This window comes from Triplophysa dalaica, chromosome 23, assembly GCF_015846415.1.
Source record: "Triplophysa dalaica isolate WHDGS20190420 chromosome 23, ASM1584641v1, whole genome shotgun sequence".
Classification (NCBI taxonomy): domain Eukaryota; kingdom Metazoa; phylum Chordata; class Actinopteri; order Cypriniformes; family Nemacheilidae; genus Triplophysa; species Triplophysa dalaica.
This window is the reverse complement of record NC_079564.1, coordinates 3,479,436-3,505,227: the sequence shown is the minus strand read 5'-3', so window position 1 is coordinate 3,505,227 and position 25,792 is coordinate 3,479,436. Positions and strand designations below refer to the sequence as shown.

The following is a 25,792-nucleotide window of genomic DNA, read 5'->3' as shown; positions in this document are numbered from 1 at the left end:
GAATATGATATCCTTGTGTATTGATTAGTGGTATTATCTCTAACTGACAGACCTTTATATTGACACACTTTCTGGATCCAGGACAGAGGATTGACCTTCATCAGGGAGTAGGGAATGCTGATCACATGCATCATGTTCATGACGCTCTGTGTGAAACAGGAAGTGACATATTACACGGTTCCTTCTGCAACTTCAGATGTTTAGTTTACATTCATATTTGAAACTTACTGTTAGGATGCCGTGCCACAAACCCACATCCTTTTTAAAATCCAATACATTCACTATGATTTCGGCTGAAACGCAGAGGAAACAGATAGTTTTTTTATATGTGACAAATCTGTGTAATAAAGTGTAAAAAGTGTTTGTTAAATTCACCTTCTGTGTATCCACAAGACTGTGTTAGAGCCTGGCAATGTGTGAGAAGTGCGATCCGTGTCACCGTCACACCCAAAACACTCCCATCCTTACAGGTCTTGTACTGTAAACCATTACACACACAAAACATTAAATACATGTCCATTATTAACTCATATATCAACATATTACATAACTTCACAAAAAAATATTTGCGAATCCAGTAATGCAATCTACTGTCATGGTGGATATCATTAAAACTATTAAGAATGTTTTCAGATTGTATTTGAACCCGAATCTAAATATAAGAATTATTGCTCAATAATAAAAAAATATTAATATTAATAACAAATAAAATATAATCGATGTCTCCTAAAATGCGTTAATTTAATTATGTAAAAACTAATTTTAATAAATAAAAAAAATGCTGCATCTGGACATTTTACTTTTGTTTCATTATTATAATTTTAATTCCCATCGTTCTTCCCATTGGTCTCATGTAACGTAACAAAAATTACTCGGACAAAATATTTGCTACTTAAATAAAAAACTGTATTATGTAATACATTTTTAATGATATATCATTATTTTCTCACATTACAGTAAGGAGATAAAATGTTGCACATTATGAGAATTTAATAAGAAAACATGCTTTGTTTGCATGTTTCAAAACCTATATATTATAAATACTGTATTTATTATATAATATATACTTTCTAAATAAATAAATGTATACTTTTATAAATAAATAAGAAACAAAAAAGAAATCTTGTATATAATAATTAAAATCATTTTTATTCATAGAATTTCTATTTTGCGTTCTTTACAGGCTTTGTGAGAAGAACATTCACAGTATTGCACCCTGTTATCGTGTGTACTGTGAATGGAGGGCAAACATCACCCCCGTGTCCCGGATAACCGTCACCCGGCCACTTTGCATAAACTCTTTTTATATCTGGGATCTGTTGAGGAGCGTTGAGACTCACTCAAAACTGGTTCACTAACATGAGACCAGCCCATCTCCACCATCCTCTCCTACACGAGTCCCGTTTCCCAATTTAACAAACATGAATCATTTATCTTCCATTTTCCAAGCCCTCTAATGGAAAGCTGCAGGGCCCGTGTGCTGACAGGAAATATTGATTTGTGTGCCCGAGTAGGCCACGAGACATGCAATGTATCCACTAATCAGATATCATAAAACAATTAAAGTTGCTTGGGAGGGGCAACGTTTGAAAAAAAAAGTTTGTGCTTCTAGGGAAATGAATCTGGTACAGCATGTTAAGTGATTTGAATAAATTAATATTTCCATAACCGTCTTAATTTTATAGGTAGGATGTTTTCAGGGGAAAAAACAAAATTCAAAAAGTCTTCACCTCTATGTAGGCTGTGTCATTATTTGCATCTTTGATGTGAGGGAACCAATCACGTGGCGGCTTGGACAGGTGTTTGGATTCCGTGACAAACCAAAGCAGCTTCGGCCATCCTGATGGGTGGGTGGGACAGATAAGACATCACATGAATATTCATACAGTCTATTAGTATTCATACAGCTCAATGACTCAACCTTGACTATCATTACCATTAGAAGTGGTAATGAGCATTCAAAAGAATTACGGCGTCCAGCTAAATTACTGCTTGTGTCGGGCGGAGAGAGAGTCTGTCTTTTCCTCGTCTCTGGCTAAATTAATATCCTCTTGAGGCTTCTTAATCATTACAACAATATCGCAGACTCATTACCTCGACATTTTCTATTTATACCCCCTCTCATTTTACTAAGGCCCAGACACGACCAAAAACGCTGACTCCTAGTAGTCTCGCTTAGATAACGTAATAAAGCCCATCATTCATTTTTTGCCGGTCCATACATAATGTCTAACTATTCAAAGTATACAACCTGATCTCAGACTGCTTGCCCATGGCCATTTTGACTGACCAATAACACACAGACACAAACAAAGGCACTCTAACACAAAATCTATGCATATGTATTTATGCAACTCCATTCACGAGTCGGCATGCAAAGTTTTGTATCAGTCTGCCTGGAATTTGAAGTTTTTTAAAGATGTAGACGGTACTTAGTTGGTAAATCAATGGTTTGATGAAATAGTCAGCAGGATCTTTGCAAGGTGCTCAGGCTTTTTTTGGCGGTACTGGTAACAAACAAACTTCTTATTATACGAGTAAAATTTTCGATTAAAAAGCTCCCACACACATATCTCCTATTTTGTCAACCTTTTTGCTGTAATGCTGGTTATGGACACACATAGCTAAGCAATAATTAAAAAAAGTTTTTGGTAGCACTTTTCTTAAAGCCTTTATGTATAATGTATTTTAAAGGGTTATTAAAGGATTTGATGCATTATAATTGTTCATAAAGTGTGTTGTAATACATGAAATCTTGAAAAGAATATAGCCAAATTAAAAAAGGTAAAGTGTAAGAATGAATTGATTAGTGTTATAATGTATCACCTGTTGTTACAATTATTCATAAGACATTTCGATGCATTATAAGGTGCATTACAAGTCATAATTAAAACTAGGGCTGTCGCTTGATTAATCGCAATTAATCGCGATTAATCGCATCCAGAATAAAGGTTTGTGTTTACATAATATATGTCTGAGCAATGTGGATATTCATTTTGTATTTATAAACACACTCATAGATGTACATATTTAAGAAAAATATCAAATATTAAAATTAATAAATGCTTATATATAATTACAATTATTGGTAAATATAAATAAAAACATCTAAATACATATACATGTATCTGTATGTTAAGTGTCTATTAATACAAAATGAATATGCACAGTACACAGACATATATTATGTAAACACAAACGTTTATTCTGGATGAGATTAATCACGATTAATCATTTGACAGCCCTAATTAAAACATTAAAACTGCTTTTATAATGCATTATACATACTGTATATGCTTTAAGTAAAGTGTTTCTATTTTCTGTTTATTTCTTTTTGGTATCAAATATTTCAGAAAAACCGTCCTTAAATACTACTCGCTACTCTGACTGGTCACTTTATATGTCAGTTAAACAGTCTCTTGCTGTTGGCAGTTCTTCACCGGAATAAGTCAAAATTGGGGCTGCTTTCCTAGATCACTTAAACAGAGTCCAGCGTTAACAGACTGACCTTTGAACTGTGGAATTTCCCCGGTGGGTCCCTTTGGAAGGCCTTTGTGGCAGGCGTCACTGGTCAGAGCCACAGTTACCCCACAGCTGCCCAGAAGAAAGCCGATCTGTTGACTGCCTGCGTCCTAATACACACACACACACACACAGAGAGAGAGAGAAAAATCAGCGAACATCCATCATCGGTTCAGCAGAAAAATACACTGCAGGCTTCAGACACTCGAATTACTAAAACCACACTGAGAAATGATGCCTACTCATAAGACCATAGTATGTATAACAATGTGTATAATAATCACCTCTTTCTTAGAAATGTCATTTTACAATTTAAACTGTATCAGGGAAATACCAAGTCTACTGACTTTCATTTACAACAAAGTATCAAGGTTTAACGTTCTTTGGACGTATGCAATGGTAATGCCATGTTTTTTTGCACATGTGCAATAGTAACAACATGATAATATTCTAAACATCTCTAAGTACCAGTACCAGTATATCAAAGAACATTGTATACATTTCAACATTTTCTGCACAACAAGCATTAAATAAAAAAGAAATTAAAAATGTTTAAATTCACCATAAAATCAAAACTGATTTTTGTTTTAAATATAGTCGCACTTCTTATAAATAATAAATCTGTGCAGGTCTATTTTGAATTCATTTGCCTTCACAATCTTCAACCTTCCCCTCCAAACAACATCTTTTCTCTTCATCACTTATGTTTCGGCTTTGGGGGTCGAACTACACTAACTTCCAACGATCCAATCAATTCCCAAAGAACAAAATCAAGCCCCGCCCTAGATCTTCCTCATTCCAGAAACCTCACTCTCAGATATACGTCAAAATTCGAAAACATAAAGAACACGACAACTTTGTTTTCATTCGAACTTTAAAGGTTAAATCACATTCGGTCTCCGTCCCCTGATAGCACTTTTTGTGTTAGGCTTTTTTTCAGTTAGGCTATATAAAATCAAAAATGCAGAAAAACACCCAGGTGCTTCTGAACTGGACAGACGTTTGTTGGTTTCTGAGGTTCTCCGTATGCAGAGGAAGCCAGAGAGTGTTCTGCCAGTTTCCAGGTCTTTTCCTGGAATTTCTGAGGTGAAGATGGATCTGGCCGATCCTTGCCAAAGCTCCGCCTCTCTTTCTACCACTAAAAATTCAACATACATTCATCTGCCACAAGCTCTGCTCTGATTTGTTCAGCCTGACATTTAGAAAAGATAACGCATCTTAAAATAGACTACAATATTTACAAGCCGTTCAGAAGTTTCCACAAGGCGTCTGGATATGCTTCACCATATGACATTGATAATAAATACATTTCATTTCTTGCTGCTTTAAAGATTGTCAAGTTGGCGCTTTACATGAGCAGTAGAGGATTTGTGAAAGGCACTATGCTGTTAAAGTGATACTTCACCCAAAAATGATCTCATCATTTACAAATCTGTGTGACTTTCTTTCTTCTAAAGAAACACAAAAGAAGATATTTCGAAGAACGTTGGTAACCAAACAACACCGGCCACCATTGACTGCCATCGAAATTTCTCAAAATATCTTATTTTGTGTTACACCTAAGAAAGAACAGGTTTTTTAAACAACATGACAATGTTTTATTTTTGGGTGAGTTAGCCCTTTAAATGCCCAAAACCATATAAATCTCTTGTGACCCCAAGCAAATCATTCATGTTTTCCATTCACGCCGTTCAAGACGGCCATCTATCATATTGTCACGGTATATTTAGATTCTCACCTTTCTGGTAAGTGGCACTTCAATGGGTACGGGCACCACCTCTGCCAGCAGACAGCCATAGAAGGCGACCATAAAGGCGGCTGGATCGTTGTTGGGGAATACAAGGGCCACCTGCTCATAGAATGATAAGAGACACTTGTGGAACGCTGTCGATTACCACTGACAGTAATTATGACACGTCCCTCAATTTGTGAAAGTTGTGTATAGAACTATACTTCATATTGTGAAATATGATGGTTCTGGTCATGAGCAAACTCACCCGGTCTCCCGGCCGGAGCATGGGCTCCTGTTTGGTGCCCAGTTTGTGGAGAATGTTGTAGGCTACTTTCATGCTCCGAGACCAAAGTTTCCCTGTGTGGAATAAAATAAATACTATTTAAGTATCTTTAAATAAGGTCTTATGTTCATTTCAGTCAACCAATTAAACCTGCATTGTAAAAGTAAATAAAAAGATTTAAGAAAAACAACACCCAACAAAGTTATCGAAGGTCAGGCAAGAAGAAAATATTCATTCAGTTTTATTGACTCCTAAGCATCTTTGTCACACGCAGGCATTTCATTACTGGATAATCTGTGTCCTGCTGAATTTTTGACCTGACATTATCAGTATTTAACTTGTATGAAACCCCACTGAGGGCAGAAGGGTGCGCACGAGATTCCTTCAGTGTGAAGTTAATTACTCTTTTGATTCGGGTAAGGGGTTTAAACCAGCTGAGGTGGAGGTTGATGTTCCCCTGTGGGTTCTGAAACAACCACCGTCATTTATTTTCAGGAGATGTCTTGGATCACACAGCATGTTCTGAGATCAGTGAGGAGGGAAAGAGACCTGGTTCTGTGTATTGGTCTGGGCTTTAGTGTTCCTGATGAGTCAACTGTGTCTGCCTGTATGTGTGTGTGACGCTCAGGTGTCATTGACAGCTTGTTGATCATTTTCACTCTCCAGAGAAAAGAAGAAGAAAAAATTAACAAACCACTCCAACATACACACAGCAAACCCTTCTACACATTCTCACCCATGAAGTCTCACCAGCAAGCCGGTTCCTCAATGAGAAATCAGTTAAGATGCCGGAACAACACACACACACACACACACACACACACAAACTCCACTACACCAAACAACCCTTTTAATGACCTGCCTCTCACAAGTAAACTTTGCCAAATAAAACAAGACATACAAGAGTATTTTTGTTAGTATGAGGGACACAGATTTACATTATTAGTATATACAGTAGCCTTAAATAGACAATTGCAGTTACTGTATATACAGCTACACTACCATAAAGCTGTACTTATGTAAGAGTAAAGGGAAGACTGCATTTATACTGTACATGGCTATATTACTGTATAGCTGTAGTTAGTCTGTAATATATGTATAGTACAGGACAATGTAAGTCGCTTTGGATAAAAGCATCTGCTAAATTCATAAATGTAAAATTTAAATGATATAAGAGTGTATAATAGAAAGACTACAGTCATATATAAGAGTATATAATAGAACGACTGTATAGGGCTATATTACTGTAAAGCTTTAGTTATAAAAGAACAAATAATAAAAGACTAGAGGTATATAATAATATATATTAGAAAGACTGTATATGGCTATTTTACTGTATAGCTGCTGTTATATAAGAGTATATAATAGAAAGACTGTATATGGCTATATTACTGTATAGCTTTAGTTATAAAAGAATAAATAATAAAAGACTAGAGGTATATAAGAATATATATTAGAAAGACTGAATATGGCTATTTTATTGTATAGCTGCCGTTATATAAGAGCATATAATAGAAAGACTGTATATGGCTGTATAGCTGTAGTTATATTAGAGTAAATCATACAAATACAGCTGTTATAAAGAAAAGTATAATAATGGAAAGACTGTATATGGCTATATTACTCTTAAGCTGTCGTTTCTATAAGAATATAATAAAAAAGACTGCAGTTACTGTATATATGGCTTAATTACTGAATGGCTGTAGTTATATATACCGTAGGTAAGAATGTATAGGGGTTTGCCATTGGTGTCCATGGTGGTCAGGCAAGGTGCTTTGGGCGAGATGGTCCCCCAACGTTGCAGCGCAGCTTCCAAAGACGGCGGCCAATTAGTGACCACTCCCAGTGGCTCCCCTCGAATGGTGACCATCTGAGCCCCCTCCGGCCGCGGCTGGTTAGGGTCGGGCTGCTGGACTGAATGACGCAAGTAAAAAGAGGAAAAACGCATTCAATACAGATGTAAAGAATCCTCTTTATAGTTATTCACATTGGGTGGCGGACTTGTTGTTGTGAGTCATTCGTGCTGTAGAACAATTACTTTTTGATACCACTTGGCTATTGGTGCGAACATTAAACAAAGTATTAAAAAGAACTGGATGATGATGACAATTCGGGCGAGCATTATAGCATCGGCCCTCTGCAAAAGTGCATCAGACACGTACCTTCTAGAAGCTCCTCGAAATCATCAACGAAAAACTCTCTGAGCGGTGGCCGCCTGGGCTGTTTCAGCGTGTTCACAAGCTGCTGGATTTTTGCCGAAACGCGAGTACTCACAGGAACGCCTGTGGAGCACAAACAACACATGAATCCCCTAAAAACTAAATGTCATCTTTCATATACAGACCTTATCACAAAGACCAAGGTGGTCATCTACCGTACCTGAACTGACATATAAACACACACACAGTCTTGGGTTCAAAGCATTGGCCTTAAACTGATTAGACAGATGGCCAAATATACACAATGTAGATGTTTCGACACCCTGCTGTTACGTTTACTTCCTCCTTCAACACCTCAATTTTCATCTTGGCCCTAACAAATCAATTTTACAAACATTATTGATTAACGTCTCTGAAAGATGCAGAAGTTGGCCTTCAGGGGCGTCCCCAAGAGATCAAATTAAAGCGCAATAATATGAGAGTGGGATCAATGCCCTCAATCACAGCTTCATCACACAAGACCCATCAACACAGATATCAGCTCTGAGTCCTGCGGCGCGAGCTGTTTATCATCCGAGCTTCTGAGCTGTTGCGCTGGGGAATATTAAACTCAAACAACACGCACTGGGTTTTCTTGGCCTGGAAACTTAATAACCTACTCACAAATTAGGCTGTCACAACACCAGATTTTCACTACATGATTATAATGGGAAAAATAAGTCACATTAATGATATTATTCCAATATTTTGTGTCTGCAGTACTTTGTGCTGCCTTGTTTTATTTTTATATGGGCAATTTCATGCTAATTTCAACCTTGCCATTTGGAAACAAATATTTTTTTAAACAGGTTTAACCATACGATTGGCTCAGATGTCTATATTTAGTGGCTTAAATGTCCATGTGAGGTCTCTTCTAAAGTTTTTAGGGCTTTTTTTTCACAGTTAAAGCATTATTTTCCCCAGTCACGTCAGTGCCATTCACAGATTTTCTGAATTTCAGACATCTCACAATATACCCATCCCCAAAAAACATTATTAGTAGTTACCAAGTCTGAGCCAAACCAGATTTTCATTAGTTTTTTATATTAAAGATGATTATTTTGCTTTGAACTCACTATATGCGCAGCTCTAACAGAATCGTTATATACATTATATAATTTACGCTATTCAACTCATGGTTTTGATTCCCAGGAAACACATGCTAATAAACGGTATTAAAGGCACACAAAGTCATTTTGGATGAAAGTGTCTCACAAACACAAATGTATCGTTTACATTTTCATCTACATCTATATTTCAGAACCAAATATAGTATATCTAAATAAACCTGATCACAAACAGTGTCCTTACCATCTCCAGTTTCCATCAGTTCAGCGTTGCCATATTTGGGCGTAGTTCTGGGCACGGTGGACACCTGCGGCCTCTCCACCTGAACGGGATGTTCTGAGGTGTAAGTGGTGACGTCTGGAGGAGCCGAATGATTCTCTGGGTTTGGGAAGATGAGCAGAAGTGGTTCATTCTAGCCTCTGATAACTAATCGACACACCAATGATTTCAACAGGAAGGACAGAGGGAGGAATCAGACAGGAAGTGGTTTGAGGAAAACATGCAACACGAGGAAACAAAAGAGAGCGATGGAGCTTTTTCTTCCTCTCTGTAATTACACTTTGTTACTTCCACCCGGCGAGTCCTCTGGGGTTCTCGCTCGACGTTTTCACTCCCTCTCCGATCATAAATCCTCAGATGTCTGTAGCCTCGTTTTCATTCTCATCAGAACCGAAATGTCGTTCCTGAAACGTCTCTTTCACATTCTGTGCCTTTGGCCGGCGCATATTACCATTATGATGTCCCTGTGAAGATGATTCTGTGGACCGTCGACTAAATAAATGTCAAATACGGTTCTTTTGTATTGTCACAAATGGCAAATGTCGGCGGGTGAGCCATTCTCTAAAAGCTCATAAACTGACACAAGTTTCCTTCCATTACATCTTTTGCTGCAATCGAGCGCTCCGAGAGAAATAAAAGGCTGTGTGTAATTTCGATTCGGGGAATGAGATGAATGCCAATGAGGGGACTCGATTGCTCCTCTACCATAAAACACCTAAAATGGCCTTAACAGAAACATCAGAAACGTCCGTCGTGATCAAGGACGAAACAGTCAAAGGCTTTCAGCTGCGTAGCTTTAGTTCAGCATAAATGGTTTTCAATATAATAAAACTTTACGCTGACAAACCCAAGGAGCTTTCGTGGCTGATATAATTCATTGATAACAAAACTAGATTATTACAGCATTTCAATGCTACACTTCATATAAAAGAGAATTATTTATAAATGCAACAGAAGGATTCTTTTTAATTTCTATAACGAAAAGTTTTAGTCACTTTCATTTTGATGAAATTCAATTTATGAAATAATTTGCATGGAACAAATCCTATAAAAACATTTTGATTGGTTTTTCAAAAGAGAGAGAAAGCGAGAGGGAGAGAGAGAGATACCTCTTATCTAAATCTTCCCCAGTAAAGATGGAGACTGTGACTGAGAACACAAGTACAACGGTGCACAACCCCTGGGATGGACATCCATCCACTATTACCACTAATCTCTGCTCCTCTACCGCCTCCTGTTCTGCCTCCCTTCCCATACCGTCCCTCGTATCTTGTCCTCTGTCTCCTCAACCGTCCTCCTGCCTCATATTTTACCTCGCTTCCCGCCTCATCGCTCGCCTCCCTGCCTCATCTGCTGCCTTTATCATCAGGGACGAATGATAGAGAAAACACCCAACAGCTAGAAGCCTTGCGTAACACGCTAAAAATAACCCAGACCTAAACTCCTTCTTTCTCTCAATCTCTCACTGTCTCTCCACCCCAACACATCTCTTCGGGGACACGAACACTAATGTGTTGGAAAAGGAGTTTTCTTAAAGCCCAGAGGTGCATGTAGCAAGACAAATAAAAATGATGTCTTGCGTCACGTGAGGGAAACCACTGGCGAACATGCGTCACTGAGACATCAAGAGTCTGACAAACAGAAGTCAAGAGGAATGAGTAAGAAATACTAGTATTTTAGTTTTTTCTTAAAGTTAGTCAAGTATAATCTATAAACTATACATTTTTGAATGTCAACACAACTCACAACATTTAATGATCATGCATTTCAGATAAGAAAAACAGATCGGTAAGAATAACAGAGAGTTAAGAAGTGACAGATCACACACTGACAGCTGAAGGATTTGTTCACCCAAAAATAATGTTTTGTCATCATTTACTCACCGTTTCAAAAGCCAAAAAGTCATAGAAGTTTGATATGATGGTGATTAAAGATGACTGAATTTAAATTTTTGAGTGAACTGTCCCTTTAACACCGTGTCAACACCGGCCTCGCCCCATCCAATGTGGACACTTTTTCAACATATAATGAGTTTAATGCGTTTCTAATGTCTTTTGTCGTGTCGCATGGCGCCGTCGGCGTCTGGTGTAGACACGGTGTAAGGACAAGAGGAGCATCAACACACAAATAGGCGAAAGATGAACGAATCATCTAAAAGCAGACGTTTACGTTGAATAAAAAACTGTAATATTAAGAAAAAACAAACTACACAGTCACTATTCACAGACAGACTGTATCTCAAAAACTGTTGATGAAAAATCCCTTTCACCATTTTACAGGATACAGTAGCTGACGTTCACACACACACGATCATAAAATTCACAGTACGCAACTCCAAACACAAACACACCGAGGGGGTCCGGTCAGCCCCCGCACTCCAGAAATAACCATACGGAGAACACAAAGACGTCAAGGCAGTCTAAATGATCGGATGATGGGGGATTGTGTGTGTGTTTGCATTTGGGGGGCGTATACTGACCATCCGACTCCAAGGGTGGCGGCCAAAGAAGATCGGATCCGAACTCACAGGAGCGCCGCAGCGAGTTTCCGTTCTCCGCAACGCCGAGCATAGTTTTCCTCTTCAACGAGAGGTGAGCGATCGGCCCTGGATGGGGAAGGGAGGAGGGGAGAACGAGAACCTTAGAGGCGTCCGCTTCCTCGCTGACCGCGGGCATGGATGGGCGGGAGGGACGGGGCTGATGAGCCGAGCATGGACCGCGCCATGATCCCGACAGAGTGCCGGGCACTCTGACATCTGTCATGGAGGGGAAAGGGGTACGAGGAAGGTGGGTATGATTCAGCATTCCTGCAGGAGCGCCCACAGTTCATACACACTGCCATGTTTCTCCCTAATAAAAGGAACGACTAAAATGGGACGACCGTTTGGAGCAGCGACCTGCAGAAGTTACTCTCGGGAATGTAGCTTGGAAAAATGTTTGTCCTAGAGCGATATTAACAATCCAGAACGTGTTCTAAAATATGCAACAACCCCAAATAAGTGTCCAGCTCTCTTGAGGTTAGCTGTCTGCTTTTAGATGGTACCATAACATTATAACGTGGGAGGAACTTATAGGAAAGAACGCAGGTTGGTTGAAAACACAAAAAAACACAGACAGAGGGAAATAAAAGAGGAACGGGAAACAGAGGTACTGTAGAGCGACGAGAAGGGAATTAAACCGTGAGGAGAACTTATAAACAGACAGAGGACGGGAGTGAACAGGATGGGGCGAAAGAGATGAGTTTCCTTCATCTGGCTTTAAACTTCACCACAGGGTTCTCCCAGATAACATCACGGCTCTATTCATACACTAGAGTTCATTATTTAACCACAGTCCACAACATTAAGCCCTCTGGATACAGACGTGAGGTTTTTAAAAATGAGGCGTCTTTCTTTGGCCTCCGAGTTGGAGGAGGGGAGAGCGGCTGTAAAAATGTTCATCTTCCTGTTGCGTTCTCTGTTTACATTTAAAATCGGCTGGATAGATTTAACATCTGTACTTTTAGGAGAAAAATGGAAGTTTGCTACTGCCTCTGTGTTTTCGGTATGTCCCTTTGGGGCTCAACAATAACTTTTTGGAGAACAGATTTGTACTTACCATAATTATTATTAATTAAGCAGCCCATTTTTTATTATTCATAGTATGTATATATACTGTGTATATATATATATATATATATATATATATATTCGCAAACTTTTAAAATAATTCTCAAAATATAATACTTACAAATTAATTTTAATTATCCGTAATATAATACCATAACAATTTTGACACATCATATATTTTTTATTTCAAAAGCATTTTTCAAATGTATATATTTTTTGCCACTTAAATTCTATTAAAAAAAATCTTAATAGATTTAATTTACTTTTCATTTAAAATTAACGGTAATGTTATGCTTTGACAGTTATAAATCCCACAAATGCTTTCATTTTAATCTGTATCATTTTTTTAAAATTCACTTCGTCAGGATTAACAACAATGTTCTTTTGTTTACTTCAACGAAGCATAAAATACACAAACATAATTAACAAATAAACAACGTAGCAGCAACACACTCCTTTTGTCAACACAATTCCTTATTGTTAAGCCCTTCACGTAATAAACCTACTGACTTATCTTAGCAAAATGCAGTTAAATTCTCACCAGATATATTTTCTATACGATCAGCACTAAATTATGCTAATGACAGTTAGCGTGGTTTAGTGACAGCACAGAGATATTTGTTTCAAAGCAAAAGGGACAGCACACACAGGCGAAGGAGGCGGGGTTTAGAAGCATGGCAGGAAGTGTAGGAGTGATCGGCTGACCAGGTGGAGGCGTGGCTTGCCGGGGGGGCGTTACCTGATTTGCCGACATGCGTTAGAGCCAGGACGTCAGCCAGGCGTCCGGCGGCTCCGCTGCCCCCACTCTGCGTCGAAGACGAGGAGGAGGAGGTGGTGGAACCTTGATGGATGGCCCGGCTGATCCAGTGCTCCATGCTGACGCTGCCCTGGCTGGAGGTGGGGGTTCCCTCACCCTGGCCGCCCTCCTCCTCCGAGCCGGACGAGGTGTCTGTCAGGGGGGGCAGAGAGGAGAGGGGAGAGAGGCCTATTGAGAGTCACTCAGACCCACTCAACACTCAGCCCAGAAGGTGGACAAGTGCAATTAAAGTCAACATGAAATGACATTCACTTACAGCTAAAACAATTGAACGTGTATTAAAGTAAATTGAGTGAATTCTGAATTCATGTTGACTTTAAAATCAAGTTGTGAATAAGAGTCAGGTGAGAAGCTCACCTGGGGGGGTGTAGGCATCCATTGAGGTCTGTACCACTAGAGAACGGCGCTTGGATGGCATGGGAACCGCCATCTTCCTCTCTTTGTGTTTGGCTAGCGCTGCCTGTACTGCTTCTGTGTGCACATCTAAAGAAAAAATACGTTTCAAGCAAACTAAAATGAAAAGAAAGTTTAATCTGTTGTAAAGTCAAGTTGACCCAAGCATCTGAATGTTTCAAACTTGCATGCTGATATTGTCGACACTTTTCAAGGATCTTTGCGCAGAATCTTTTTTCAAAAAATTTCAGCATATGGGTTTGAAACAAAATTATCACTTTTTTGGGTCATCTTCTCCACTGACCCCCAAACTGGTGTTTACAATGACGTGTACGAGATGAGTCTCAGCGGCTGATGGCTGAGTGAGTTTGTGACGGGAGCCAAGTCACCACCTCCAGCCCTTATGTGATCTTGCTTTACTGACTCATCACACTGTGTGTGTGTGTGTGTGATGACACAATGGTTGACTGTAGCTTGTACCCACGGCTGCTCTTCTCACAGAGTCACGGCTTCTTATAATCCAAGCTGTTATTTAGATTCACTAATGAGATACACAACACCATATTCCATCAACACACTTGTCAATTAATTTGTTTCTTGCTAACTAAATGGCTGGGAATGATCTTAACAGGAAGTCAGGAACAGCTAGAACTCATCATGACAGGAAGTGATGCACTATAGCTGTTTTCAATAGTCACTACAATTAAGAACCAGCAGGATCTTTTAGAATAGTGATATTGACCTCCATTGTACCCTTGTACTTTTTTGAAATAAGACAGCGGATTGTCTTTCAATAAATCTTTGTGACTAAAAGTACTCATGATAAACATACAAAGACATGGTCTTATTCGCCGCCGACTTACCTGATCGGTAACGTTCGTCACGGGTGCCCGAGGATCGTCTGCGGTGGTATCGTGATGCAGAGGACGGAGCCATGGGTAGCCGGCGTTCGTGGGCCATGGACCCCTCCAACCCTGAAGGATAAGGAGAGAGAGGAACAATTAACAATCTCATCAAGGGATTCGTTTATTACATATTCACCTCATACATCTCCGTCTGGGACGCTGTCATTTACAGACGGGCTGTTAGAAACATCACCACCGCCCTTCTTGTTTTAATCAGCGTTTCGCTCATTTCGTTTGTTGTTTACAACCTTCTCCCTTGTCTCGTTCTATTACCACAAAATGTTTCCGACATGTCAACGAGCTTTTTCACAGCAACATAAAAGCAACAACAAAACAAAACAAACCAAAGACAACAACTGCATGTTTGTATTTTATCTGCAAACATATGAACACAGATTCACAGACTTTCACATTTTCTGCAGTGATTATTTACATTTATTTAAAATGTATTTGATGGATCTATTTTATGAAGATGGGAGTGCTACAAAGTTAGTTCTGAAGTCATAACCAAAGAATTTATGTCTGTTCGAAACGCTTCTTTAATTATTTCCTTGTTGGCCTGTTCAACAGCCATACGGCCATACATGAAAAGAAATAGCAAACATGGACATCTGCCTAAACGTCTACGCCATCGCATCTCTAATGGAGTATAGATTATTTCCAGCCATACACAGCAGTGATTGGTCTGCTATGACTCATATCAGTCTTTTGATTGGCCACCTCCGCTCAGCTCTACTCTTTGTTGTCTTGGGTTCTTAGCAGAGAGCCGAGCGCCGCTCCACGCTTTCTGGAAGACTTCTGTACACGTGAGACGGCCCGCGTTGCGTTCGACACTTCAGCCAAGAGCTCTGCGTGCAGAGCGAAGAAATCAATTTTGGCCCCGTGCTGCCACAGCCAAAGACATCAGCGGGTAGATTTATTCATTCAAAAAGACAGAAGGTGGGACAGCGGGTTAAAGTGGGAACCATGTACCAGCTCATGCAGAGGAGGATGTGATGGTGACTTTCTGACATTGCAATGACTCAAGTACGACAAACTCACAGCAGGGGTTAAAAAAACTCTACAGATCATAAGAGAAATAGTCACAGATCGATATTAACCCAGTTAAAGTCTAAGTAACCTTGTAAGTATCTAATGTCTCATCAGTGACGGTACCCTGATGCAAGTATACCATGACTTAAATTATATTCTGTATCAAATAAGATGACGTGTTTGCACAAAAAACGAAATATTCATATAACCTCACTTAGAAAAAACATATTAAAAATATTCTATAACAGTTTGGCCTGGTTTCACAAACACGGCTCAGCTTAAACCAGGACTATCCCTTAGTTGAATTAAGATATTTATGTCGCTTTTATAAAAATGCCCTTGCCCAGAAATATCTTCAAATATATATTCAGTTAAGACATGTCAAATATTCATTTTCGTCTGGGACTAGCTTTAAGCTTCTGTGAAACCGGGTCTATATATATTAAAATAATATATAATTTGAATTTGCCTAAAAAAAAGGATTTGTTTCTTTATCTTGTATCTCTATAACATTAAACTCTCTTAATTTACTTGTTATCCCAGATTATGCAATGGGAAGAATCTAAAGTGTGCAAAAACAAAATAAAACATTATGAATATTAGTTTATAATCATTTTAAATGGAACATTATACAAATGATTTTGTACGACAATGTATTCAGATTTTAGACTGTTTTGGGATGCTATAGTGATAAAATAACAATGCGATACAAAATGTTATAATAGACGACATTTAAAAGAAGCCGGGGCCAACCGAAGAGTGGAGCATTGTGGTAGGGTGGATGGCATTTGCCACTTTCCTTTGCTCCAACACATAAATGACTGATCTTTAAGCCCATGCGCATGCTATCATGGGCTGTTAAATAACATCGGTTCCCGCAGGAGCTCACACGTCTCACGGAGTCGTCTGGCGCATGCCTGTCTTCGCAGCTTAGTCTACGATAAGCGCTTTGTGCCGAGTGTGATGTCATAGGAGCCAGACTGGGAACGTACGGGCTGCCTGTTGCTATGGCAACAGATGCTGGGCTCATCAACAATGCAGCCAGACGCGCAGAGCCCAAACCCTCTGAAGTTACATTCGTTTTTATCAAACTACAAAAGCAGAGCTGACCTCATAAGACAGTGATTCACTCTTTTCACTGGGAAAAAAGAACAGCATTTTTTGGAGGGTAAAGCGAGCAATTAAAGCTTCATTGTAATGACAGCTGGCTTTTAAAGTTCACACTAATGGCATCTCACCATCTGAATGCGAGACACTCCGAGACTCAATAGTCCGAATGCAAAGCGTTCAACTTAACAGGTGAATGTGCTCAACGCCAAACATTTTCATCTTTCCTCTGATTGTTCTGAGACGATTCTTTTTCAGTGCCATGGAAAGAGAAATTTCTAAGCGCCTTTTATGAAGCTCTTGAGAAGAGCTTAAGAGAGCTCTTAATTCTGGTGTCGCCTCACTTATCGGCTCATTTAAAGAAGCGCTGGAGAACCAGAGTGCAAATGCAAAGATTAACTGTGGAGATAGACGCAGGTTACCGATGGCATCGCCTGCTAAATGCAATTTTAAAAAGAGTGAAGAGGCCGAAAGCGTGATAAGCCCTTCTCTTTTCTCTTATTTAAGCTCTATTCAACTGTCAACCTATTTAGACTGTATTACCTGGCACAGGTCTGATTCGGATCTGTGTGCGTCTGATTAAAATCCCTTCAAAATGCAAACCTTAATCTAGATATTTGTCTAATGCCTGGTCATGTGACCTACACTAGTCCTTTTGCATTAGAGATTTCAACAAACCCTGATCTCTGTAAGCATTAACCTTCTGCACTCAACCTTTCATTATGTGGTTTGTTAAAAAGCTATTACCTTTTACCTGGGGAATGAATTAATTATTTGACAGAGATTCAGGTGAGCAATGACCTAGCAACCATGAACACCATAGCAACAGCAAAACATGAAAGGGATGGTTCACCCAAAAATGTAAATTCTGTCATCATGTATTCACCCTTGTGTTGTTCAAAACCTGTATGTGACTCTTTCTTCTGCAGAACACAAAATAATATATTTTGAAAAATGTTTCTTTTGTCCATACAATGAAAGTAAATGAGGTCCGAAGTTGTTTGGTTACCAACGTTCTTGAAAATCTCTCTTTCCGACTAAGAGAACCCATTCGCCAAAAAATTTAAATTCTTTCATCACGTATTCACCCTCGTGTTGTTCAAAACCTGTATGCGACTCTTTCTTCTGCCAAACACAAAAGAAGATATTTAGAAAAATGTTTCTTTTGTCCATACAATGAAAGTCAATGAGGTCGTTGTTTGGTTACCAACGTTCTTGAAAATCTCCCTTTCCGACTAACATAACCCATTCCTATTAAACACAGCCTCCAATGGCATTCAATAGATATTGCTATTTAAATATCAGCCTTCCAGACATAGAAACAGAGATCTAATGTGAAACCCAGATCCCAAGACCTAGAAAATTAGACCACAGAAAACCGATTCCCATAGCAGGTTTATAGGATCTGTTTAAATGAGAAAAGAGACCCTCTTATGTAGAAAGAAAACAAGAGCTGGTTCAGTCTCCTACCACAAACCTGTTTTTGGGGCACAAACGCTACAGTTTCCCTGCGGTGGGATGTGAGAGTCGGTTCTTTTACCTGGAGGATGTGGCAGATACGCCCCGAGCAGTTTCGCCCTCTTTTTCTCGTAACCTTTCTGAGTGATGTCACCTGCAAGAGAAAGGGAGCGTCACAAAATGTGCAAACTGTCCTAAAAACACACGCATGAACAAAACCTTTTCCCCTGGAATGTTCATTTTTAGTTCGGAAAACATCTCAAAAACGTTGTTAGGCGAGACGCTTTCGGGCGGATCCTGAGGAAACCATCGTTGCTGGAGAGAGAGCTCATCCTGAAATGATTAATGTAACAGGGTCGCGCGACTCTTGTCACAAAGCATTAGGCAACCGGGACGTCACATTTGCGTGGAAATTAAGCAACGATCTGGTGCGTAACGAGAAAGACGCAGAGACTCGACAAGCGACAGAATAACTAAATGAAAAGACGTACAGTGATGAATCAATACCTCCGCTACAAAACTCAAAAACTGCTCCCTGTCTACCGCCTACATGGACTGACTTTTTGTTACATTTTAAGTGACATGAAACCTCACAAATGACCGAATTCAAGTCTAGTAGGACATTCCCCCTACATTGATGCCTGGGTAGAACACACTAGGTTTTTCGAAAAAGAAAGCTAATCTGTTTTTCAATTTCCTTCCTCATCAATACAATTCCTCACCCGCATACTGATGTTATTGTGACACATTGTGTGAGCCCTTGAAGGACAGGAAGTAGTTAACATTGAAGCCTGTTATTCCCTAACGACCTCTTTAACAGCCCAATAAAAGTGGCTGGGATGCTAACGACTGTAAGGCTGATGAGGAGGAGGAAGATGAAGGGCGTCAGGATGAAAGGGAAGACGACAAAAAGGAAAAGTGTTTTTTAAACAGAGACGGGATGATTCATTTCCTCACACCCACATGCTGCCAATCAAACTGCCTTGTGGCGAATTCTGCTCAGGAGATCCATGCTTATCTCGCTTACTTATTCTGCATCTCACTGTCTCTCTTTCTTCCACACAAACACTCTTTCCAGTCTCCTATTCTTGCCGTCCTACCCTGAGGGACAAGTCCCTCGTATATTCCAGCACCTCTGCAAAAGTCTGTATCCATTAAAAGCCAATAAATCTGAAAGTACAGCAGAACGTCTTATAAAAAGAGAGAAAATGAAGGTGGCAGAAAGGATGGCCGGCTACTGGACAGTTAAACTCCAGGTTTACGGACAACACCGCCGTTCAGCCCGCTGGGGGTGTGAAGCTGGCTAGTTTTCTCGCATGTCTGGCAGCTGCCACCGAAAACACGTCAAATGAAACACTAAGAGCAGATGTCAGACTCGGAATACACTGCCATATCGTATTTTGACGAAAAGGGTCCAGATGTACAAATAAATTGAAGATTTGTATGGAAGATAACATTTTCTTAATTAGTATTGTTTTCGAAGACGAGCATCACTATTATTACTGAGCATGTATTTTGCAACAACGGCAATAAAATAGACAAACACTTAAGGGGGGAAACCTGAGCTATAGATGATTCTGAAAGATATAAACAGCAGTGCTCCAGAAGCACTACCAGTTTCAGTTTTAGTTTCAGTGATATTTTATTATATAATTATATTAATTTACGTATAGAATTAATACAATTAAAGATGTTTGATTAACATTTTGATTTAATTCTAAATAGTTGTATCTGTTGTAACCCTTGTGTACTTTATATAACGTATGTCTGTTTGTTTATCAGGTTTTTTTCCTGTACAGCTGTTTGACGTGACTGGTAAAAAGCGCTATTAAAATAAACTTGACTAGCGTTAACAACTAAAACAGTCTGCGTGACTAGAAACTCTCCTGAGCCATACCGTGTAACTACAATATCAAGATTTGCTGTGAGATATTTTACGCTGGAAAAGTTGGCGCCCCAGCAACTTTCCAGGAACTACGTGGCAACACACAAAAAGCCATTCAGGACACCCATACAGCAAAGACCTAGCATGGGCATCACTCGCAACCATTAAAACTCTAGTTATAATGAAGCAATGATGAACACATTGAGAGGCAACACTAACGCATTATGGGTACTTCAAGCGAAGCATGACTGTTCATTCATATCTCAACATAAGACCTGTTAGAAGCGTCAGTAGATCTAAAAGTGTTCCTCTCGTAGCGTAACTCTCACAGCACCATTACCCCAACTTAAAGGCTAATTAGGACACAATGGCCTTTAATTGAGCTGAATTGATGTGGATATGCATGAGGCTGTTATAAATTGGCAACCGCTGCACTTCAGTACAACGAGACAAGCAAACGTTCAAACATATGATGATTGAGAGGAACTTTAATAGATTGTACCGAGGCAATATCATCTGATGTAACAGTGGAATGTACTTCCTACACACCTCCAAAACAATCGCCTTGTGCGTTCAAAAAAAGACAGAATGGCCCAGATCAACATTGCACACCGACGGGGAAGCACAGCGGGCCTAAATAATGTTGATCTAATTCAGTTAAAAAGCACAGCAATCAAAACATCTGCACGGGCGTCGATGCAAATTACTGGAGAGATTTGCGGCATGGCTTATTTTCATTACAGAGAATCTGGCAGGCGTTTTGATGCCACTACCCTAAGAATGAAAATTATTTAATTTTTTACTCGCCCACTTGTCATTTCAAACCTCTATGACCTTCTTTCTTCTGCAAAAGAAGATGTTTTGAAGAACGTTGGTAACCAAACAACATTGACCCCACTGACTTCAATTGTATGGAGGGACACTTAAACATCTCAAAATTTCATAGTGTTCCAGTTAAAAAACTGGTTTGGAATGGCACGATGGTGATAACGAATAGAAAATATGATGTAGAATAAAGTAAATTTAAAATAGTATCTAAGGAAACATCATGAGGAAGGATACGTGGTGGATATCTAGATATCTAGAAGCGAAACGCAGCCAATCAGATATCAATACTCTTTGTGAATTCTGCACCGATCTAGAACCAGCTCTTGATATTATCACAGGGATAGATTAGATTAAAATGGAACGTGAACGTGGATACGCCCTCTCCAAATTCTTTCAGTACAGTCTTTGAGCTGAATGTAAAACAGTCCCGAGCTGCAGGCCTGGCTGGAAGTGAGAGAGATCTGATTACACCATGTGCGTCTCCGTGAGCTTACATCTGGATATGACTACGCTAAAAAAATCAATATGCATCCTCTCAGCTGGAAAGCACCGAGCCACACTATGCCGACTTGTGTTAGATGCCGTGGAAGCTATCTTTAGACCTTTCCGAAAGCAAAAAAGTCTTCAGTTCATAATCTTCTTCTACTAACAACAATGGGGTTCTTTGTTTTCTTTGCGAGCACTATAATTACATGTTACAGGTGGTGGAGCCCATGGTTCAAAGAATAGAGGAAACCCTCCTTTTGCTTTTCCACAACGCAAACGTCCTAATAATGGGGCTGAGAGGAAAGAATGGGCCTCCAATGAAATCTCAACCTCACAAGCTAAAACGTCTTCTATTTATCTAAGAGGATTACAAGGCCTGGGAATATGCGCAAGTCTTTCACACTCCGTTCTACAGCCTGGAAAAACATAAGCAATGCTACCCCAAGAGTTATAGCGTGACACAAAAGCTTTAACTTCGTGGAAAAGCTTTTGCATCAATTTGTGGAACATAACCCATCTTTACAGGGTTTTATCAAAGAGAAGCTTCACAATAGTGCAGTGTGAGCGGCAGAGAGAATGTGATGTCACGGGACTGCGGTTCAAAAAGACAGGATATTGTGATGTCACTGGCTTCCTGTTTGGTGTGAGGGAGTATTCCACAGAGATGAGATCAGGCGAATGGCCATGGCGTCAGATGTGCCATGGTCATCTACCTGTGTTTTTGTGTGTGAAAGACAAATAGAGCAAGTTCAAACAAAAGTAACACAAATATCGTTTAAAAGAATTCTCAGCGCCTGTAGCCTTGTGGTTAGCACGCCAACATATAGCAGAAGGAAAATCAGTGCGACCAGAGTTTGATTCCCGCCTCAACGGTCCTGCTACCCTATCAAAATATAGTTCTCTTTAAATGTATGTTAATGTTTCTTAATTTATCTTTGTCACACTCTGTCTAACATGCATGTGTGCTTTCAGTGAGTCGGCCACGCCCACTTATTTACATACCGCAGAGAAATCTGATGCGATTCCTTCAATTCCTACATTTCATACTATCCAATACTATCAAGTTGACATGATTAATATGTCAACTTAATCTTGTTTTGTTCAAAAAAATTAAGAAATACAGCATTAACACGCATAGCATTATCGTGGATTACGATAATTACGTGCATTATGACAATGAACCATTCTTTGTTTTGTGTCCGTGGCAGCTTCATAGACTACTAGCCTATGTCTGTGACCCGTAAAAGCCAGGAAATTACTGTTTGGTACTGTGATTGTCAAATCATTTTATAACAGAATTTCACTGCTTTCATTTAGATGAACTGTTCCTTTAAATTTGTAGTACAGACCAGACATGGACATATCATTATACAAAGGTTGTAGACACAAGGGAGTTCTTGTCAAAACGAGAAAACTAAGAAATAAAGATTAATTAGGCTAGTCAATTTACTTGGTAACCCTTCAATTAATTTATTCCAAACCCCATACCTAATACAAGCCGAAAATGGCTCTGTTAATGTTTCTTCTCTAGTCACATGTACGATTTACATCAGTCATGTTTATGATATGTTTCCATTCAACACAGCGTTTTGTAGTTTGCCTCACTGGATAATACTGTCAGTCGTATTATCATTTATATCCTAAAGCAGTTTTAAAATATTAAATGTTTAGCCTCTTACATTGTACGTTGCACTCGTTCAACATTAAAACCGAAACATCTTGCTGACAGTGTTGCCAGATTAGGTAGATGATTTCCGGCCATACTCACTCCAACAAAAACCAGCCCAAAATTTTAACTGACAAAATAATCTGATAGAAGTTTATTGCAATGTAAATCAATGTTTACAAGGGTCATTTTTATCTCCTTATGATAAAGTATGACACGATGAATAAAAAAATATAATAAAAACCAGGAAACAGATCAAACAGCGGTCTGAATCAGAAAGCAACGCAATGAACAGGTATTTTGCACTCGTTCATGGACTTCATGCACACCACTATAGCAAAAAATATGCAATTCATTGATACACACTGCACGATAATGAACAACAACAACAATAATGCGCTTACGAGTTTCCTAACCTTCTGACAGAACTGCAGTACGTCTTTCGTGAAGTACAACATTCAAAGTTTAGCAAAACTGTCAAAATGGTTTTAAATCCAGTAGCTGTAAACCAGGAGTATGCCAGACTACAGTCTGTACAGTTTAAAAGAATTGCTGATGCTGGACAGAAGAAGTATAATCCATATTCAGTTTGACTTTATTAAATCGTTTAACTGTGCTCTAATAACAGTTACAGTTTTACTTACAAAGATTCGTCTCTCACCACATTGTGAGATTTGAGTCATCGTCCCACTTGCAATGTATATTTAGGCCACTTTGGAATTACGGTCGCTTCAATAGCTAAATGACATATTTAAAATCTGGTACTTTTGCGCAAAAAACGATTTAATTTACGAGTCATCACATTATTCTGAATATCACGCTCGAGATCTGAGAAAAGTTACCAGATCACATTTGGCAGTCCTATCATAAGGTTGAAAAAGTCACGCAATGACAAGAAATAATATAGATTGCGTATCAAATACAGATTATTAGAAGTAAAAAGTCTTCAGAAAAATAAATAGTGGCGTACTGGTACTGAACCAGAAAAATTGACGAAGTATTTGTACTTCCCATCTCTGATTGGGGGTGTTGCCGTGTTATGCTGACTGGTATGCTTAAACATACAAAGCAATGTTTTAATAGACCAGCAGTGCGACGATGTTTACACATCTGAGAATACCAACCAGCTTATTCATAACTGAGTCCGTCTATGGATATTACGCAGTGATACAAGGAAACATTTTATCAATTCTTCATTCATTTTTGGGCCAATTTGAAATTCAGCTTGACAGACAATCCTCATTCTCACCGACTTTACTCCCCCTACACAGTATTTACACACCAACTGCATTATTTACACACAGCCAACTGTGACTGAATGTCAAAAAGCGACAATGATCTATGTATTTTATCCCTGAACCGCAGAGCACGGATCACATTACTCAACAAAAGATTGCACCTGAAGGGCTAACTGGTATTCCTGACAGTTAAAACCGTTGTCTGATTTGGAAACAACACAGTCAACATGTTTTTCCTTGCCTGTATATGCTCATGGGAGGGGTACATGAGAAAACTGCTGAGGCATGGTCTCTCCAGCACGCCGGTAATGAACCGCCCAATCAATACCCTTAGTTTAACTCAACTGACATGAATATCTCCAATTACAAATGAAGAAAACTTCACATGAGGGATTGGAGGCTACGTTCTGGCCAGTCGAATGTTTAACAAAATCCTTCTCGGCGACACAATGGGGCAATCTGGGGACGTTAAAAGTCCCACGGCTCTGTGGCAGGACAGGTGCAATAGAACCTCTGCCCGAACGACGCAATGAATAAACCACCCTTAAATTGAAATACGTCTCTCTCCGGAGGAATTACTCTTCCTTTGACCCCTTTGTTGAACACTCGGCGATAAGGCCCCGAGCTATATACGGGAGAGAGAGGTGTCGATATCAGCCAGCGCTGCCAACATAAAAACAAAAATTGGAGAAGATAACAGGAAAGAGGTGCACATTGACAGGAAGGGCCGATGTGAACGCTTTCAGTTGTGATAGACCTTATCTTATCTATGTTTTTCCTCTCACAATCACCCAGAGGACACAATAAACACAGCGGCCTATCAAAATAATGGCGAAAAAAGTGAGAGACTGTTGAAAAACACTTTTTTGCTCATTCTTGGGACTAGGGATTTAAACAAACCCCCAAACCCAATGGTATTGCGTAACTTGTGCTTCTTGTTGAGAGGATTTAAGATTTTCTAAGGTTTGGAATTGATTTGCCTGGTAGGGGAAAAAAACACCATACTAGTTGAGTAAAGAAAGGCCTTCAGATGCATCTAAACATGAGAACTATGAAAATCTACACCCCAGAAACAACCAACTAGAAACTGCACAGCAACATGATGGCAATCGCCTCTAGTCGAGGTTTAATTTCTGCCTGCACTATTCACATTTTCATCCACAAAAATCTAATTTGATCTTAATGTGGGGAATTATTGCATATAACCATGTTTGTTCGTGAATAATTTTCAACAATGAATCACTCCTTGAGGCAATGGAACACTTGGAGTCTATGGAGATCCAGTAAC

The 25,792-nt window shown here is 39.3% G+C and overlaps 1 protein-coding gene across 10 annotated transcripts in view; it reads right to left on the bottom strand.

Annotated features, from left to right (window-relative positions):
• The window catches only part of dip2ca (disco-interacting protein 2 homolog Ca), an 82,539-nt gene that overhangs the window by 23,602 nt on the left and 33,145 nt on the right, over positions 1-25,792 (bottom strand). For 4 of the 10 annotated variants that reach the window (XM_056738733.1, XM_056738735.1, XM_056738734.1 and 1 more), the window contains exons 2-16: positions 18,484-18,555; positions 14,763-14,873; positions 13,864-13,989; positions 13,429-13,674; positions 11,562-11,687; positions 9,047-9,181; positions 7,700-7,819; positions 7,254-7,451; positions 5,520-5,611; positions 5,261-5,371; positions 3,509-3,632; positions 1,731-1,840; positions 376-478; positions 229-293; positions 53-146 (exon numbers count right to left, since the gene is read on the bottom strand). In XM_056738733.1, coding sequence (XP_056594711.1) covers positions 53-146; positions 229-293; positions 376-478; positions 1,731-1,840; positions 3,509-3,632; positions 5,261-5,371; positions 5,520-5,611; positions 7,254-7,451; positions 7,700-7,819; positions 9,047-9,181; positions 11,562-11,687; positions 13,429-13,674; positions 13,864-13,989; positions 14,763-14,873; positions 18,484-18,555 — 1,833 coding nt within the window. The remainder of the gene's footprint in view (positions 1-52; positions 147-228; positions 294-375; positions 479-1,730; positions 1,841-3,508; positions 3,633-5,260; positions 5,372-5,519; positions 5,612-7,253; positions 7,452-7,699; positions 7,820-9,046; positions 9,182-11,561; positions 11,688-13,428; positions 13,675-13,863; positions 13,990-14,762; positions 14,874-18,483; positions 18,556-25,792) is intronic. The other 6 variants (XM_056738736.1, XM_056738742.1, XM_056738741.1 and 3 more) reach the window with 3 other exon arrangements.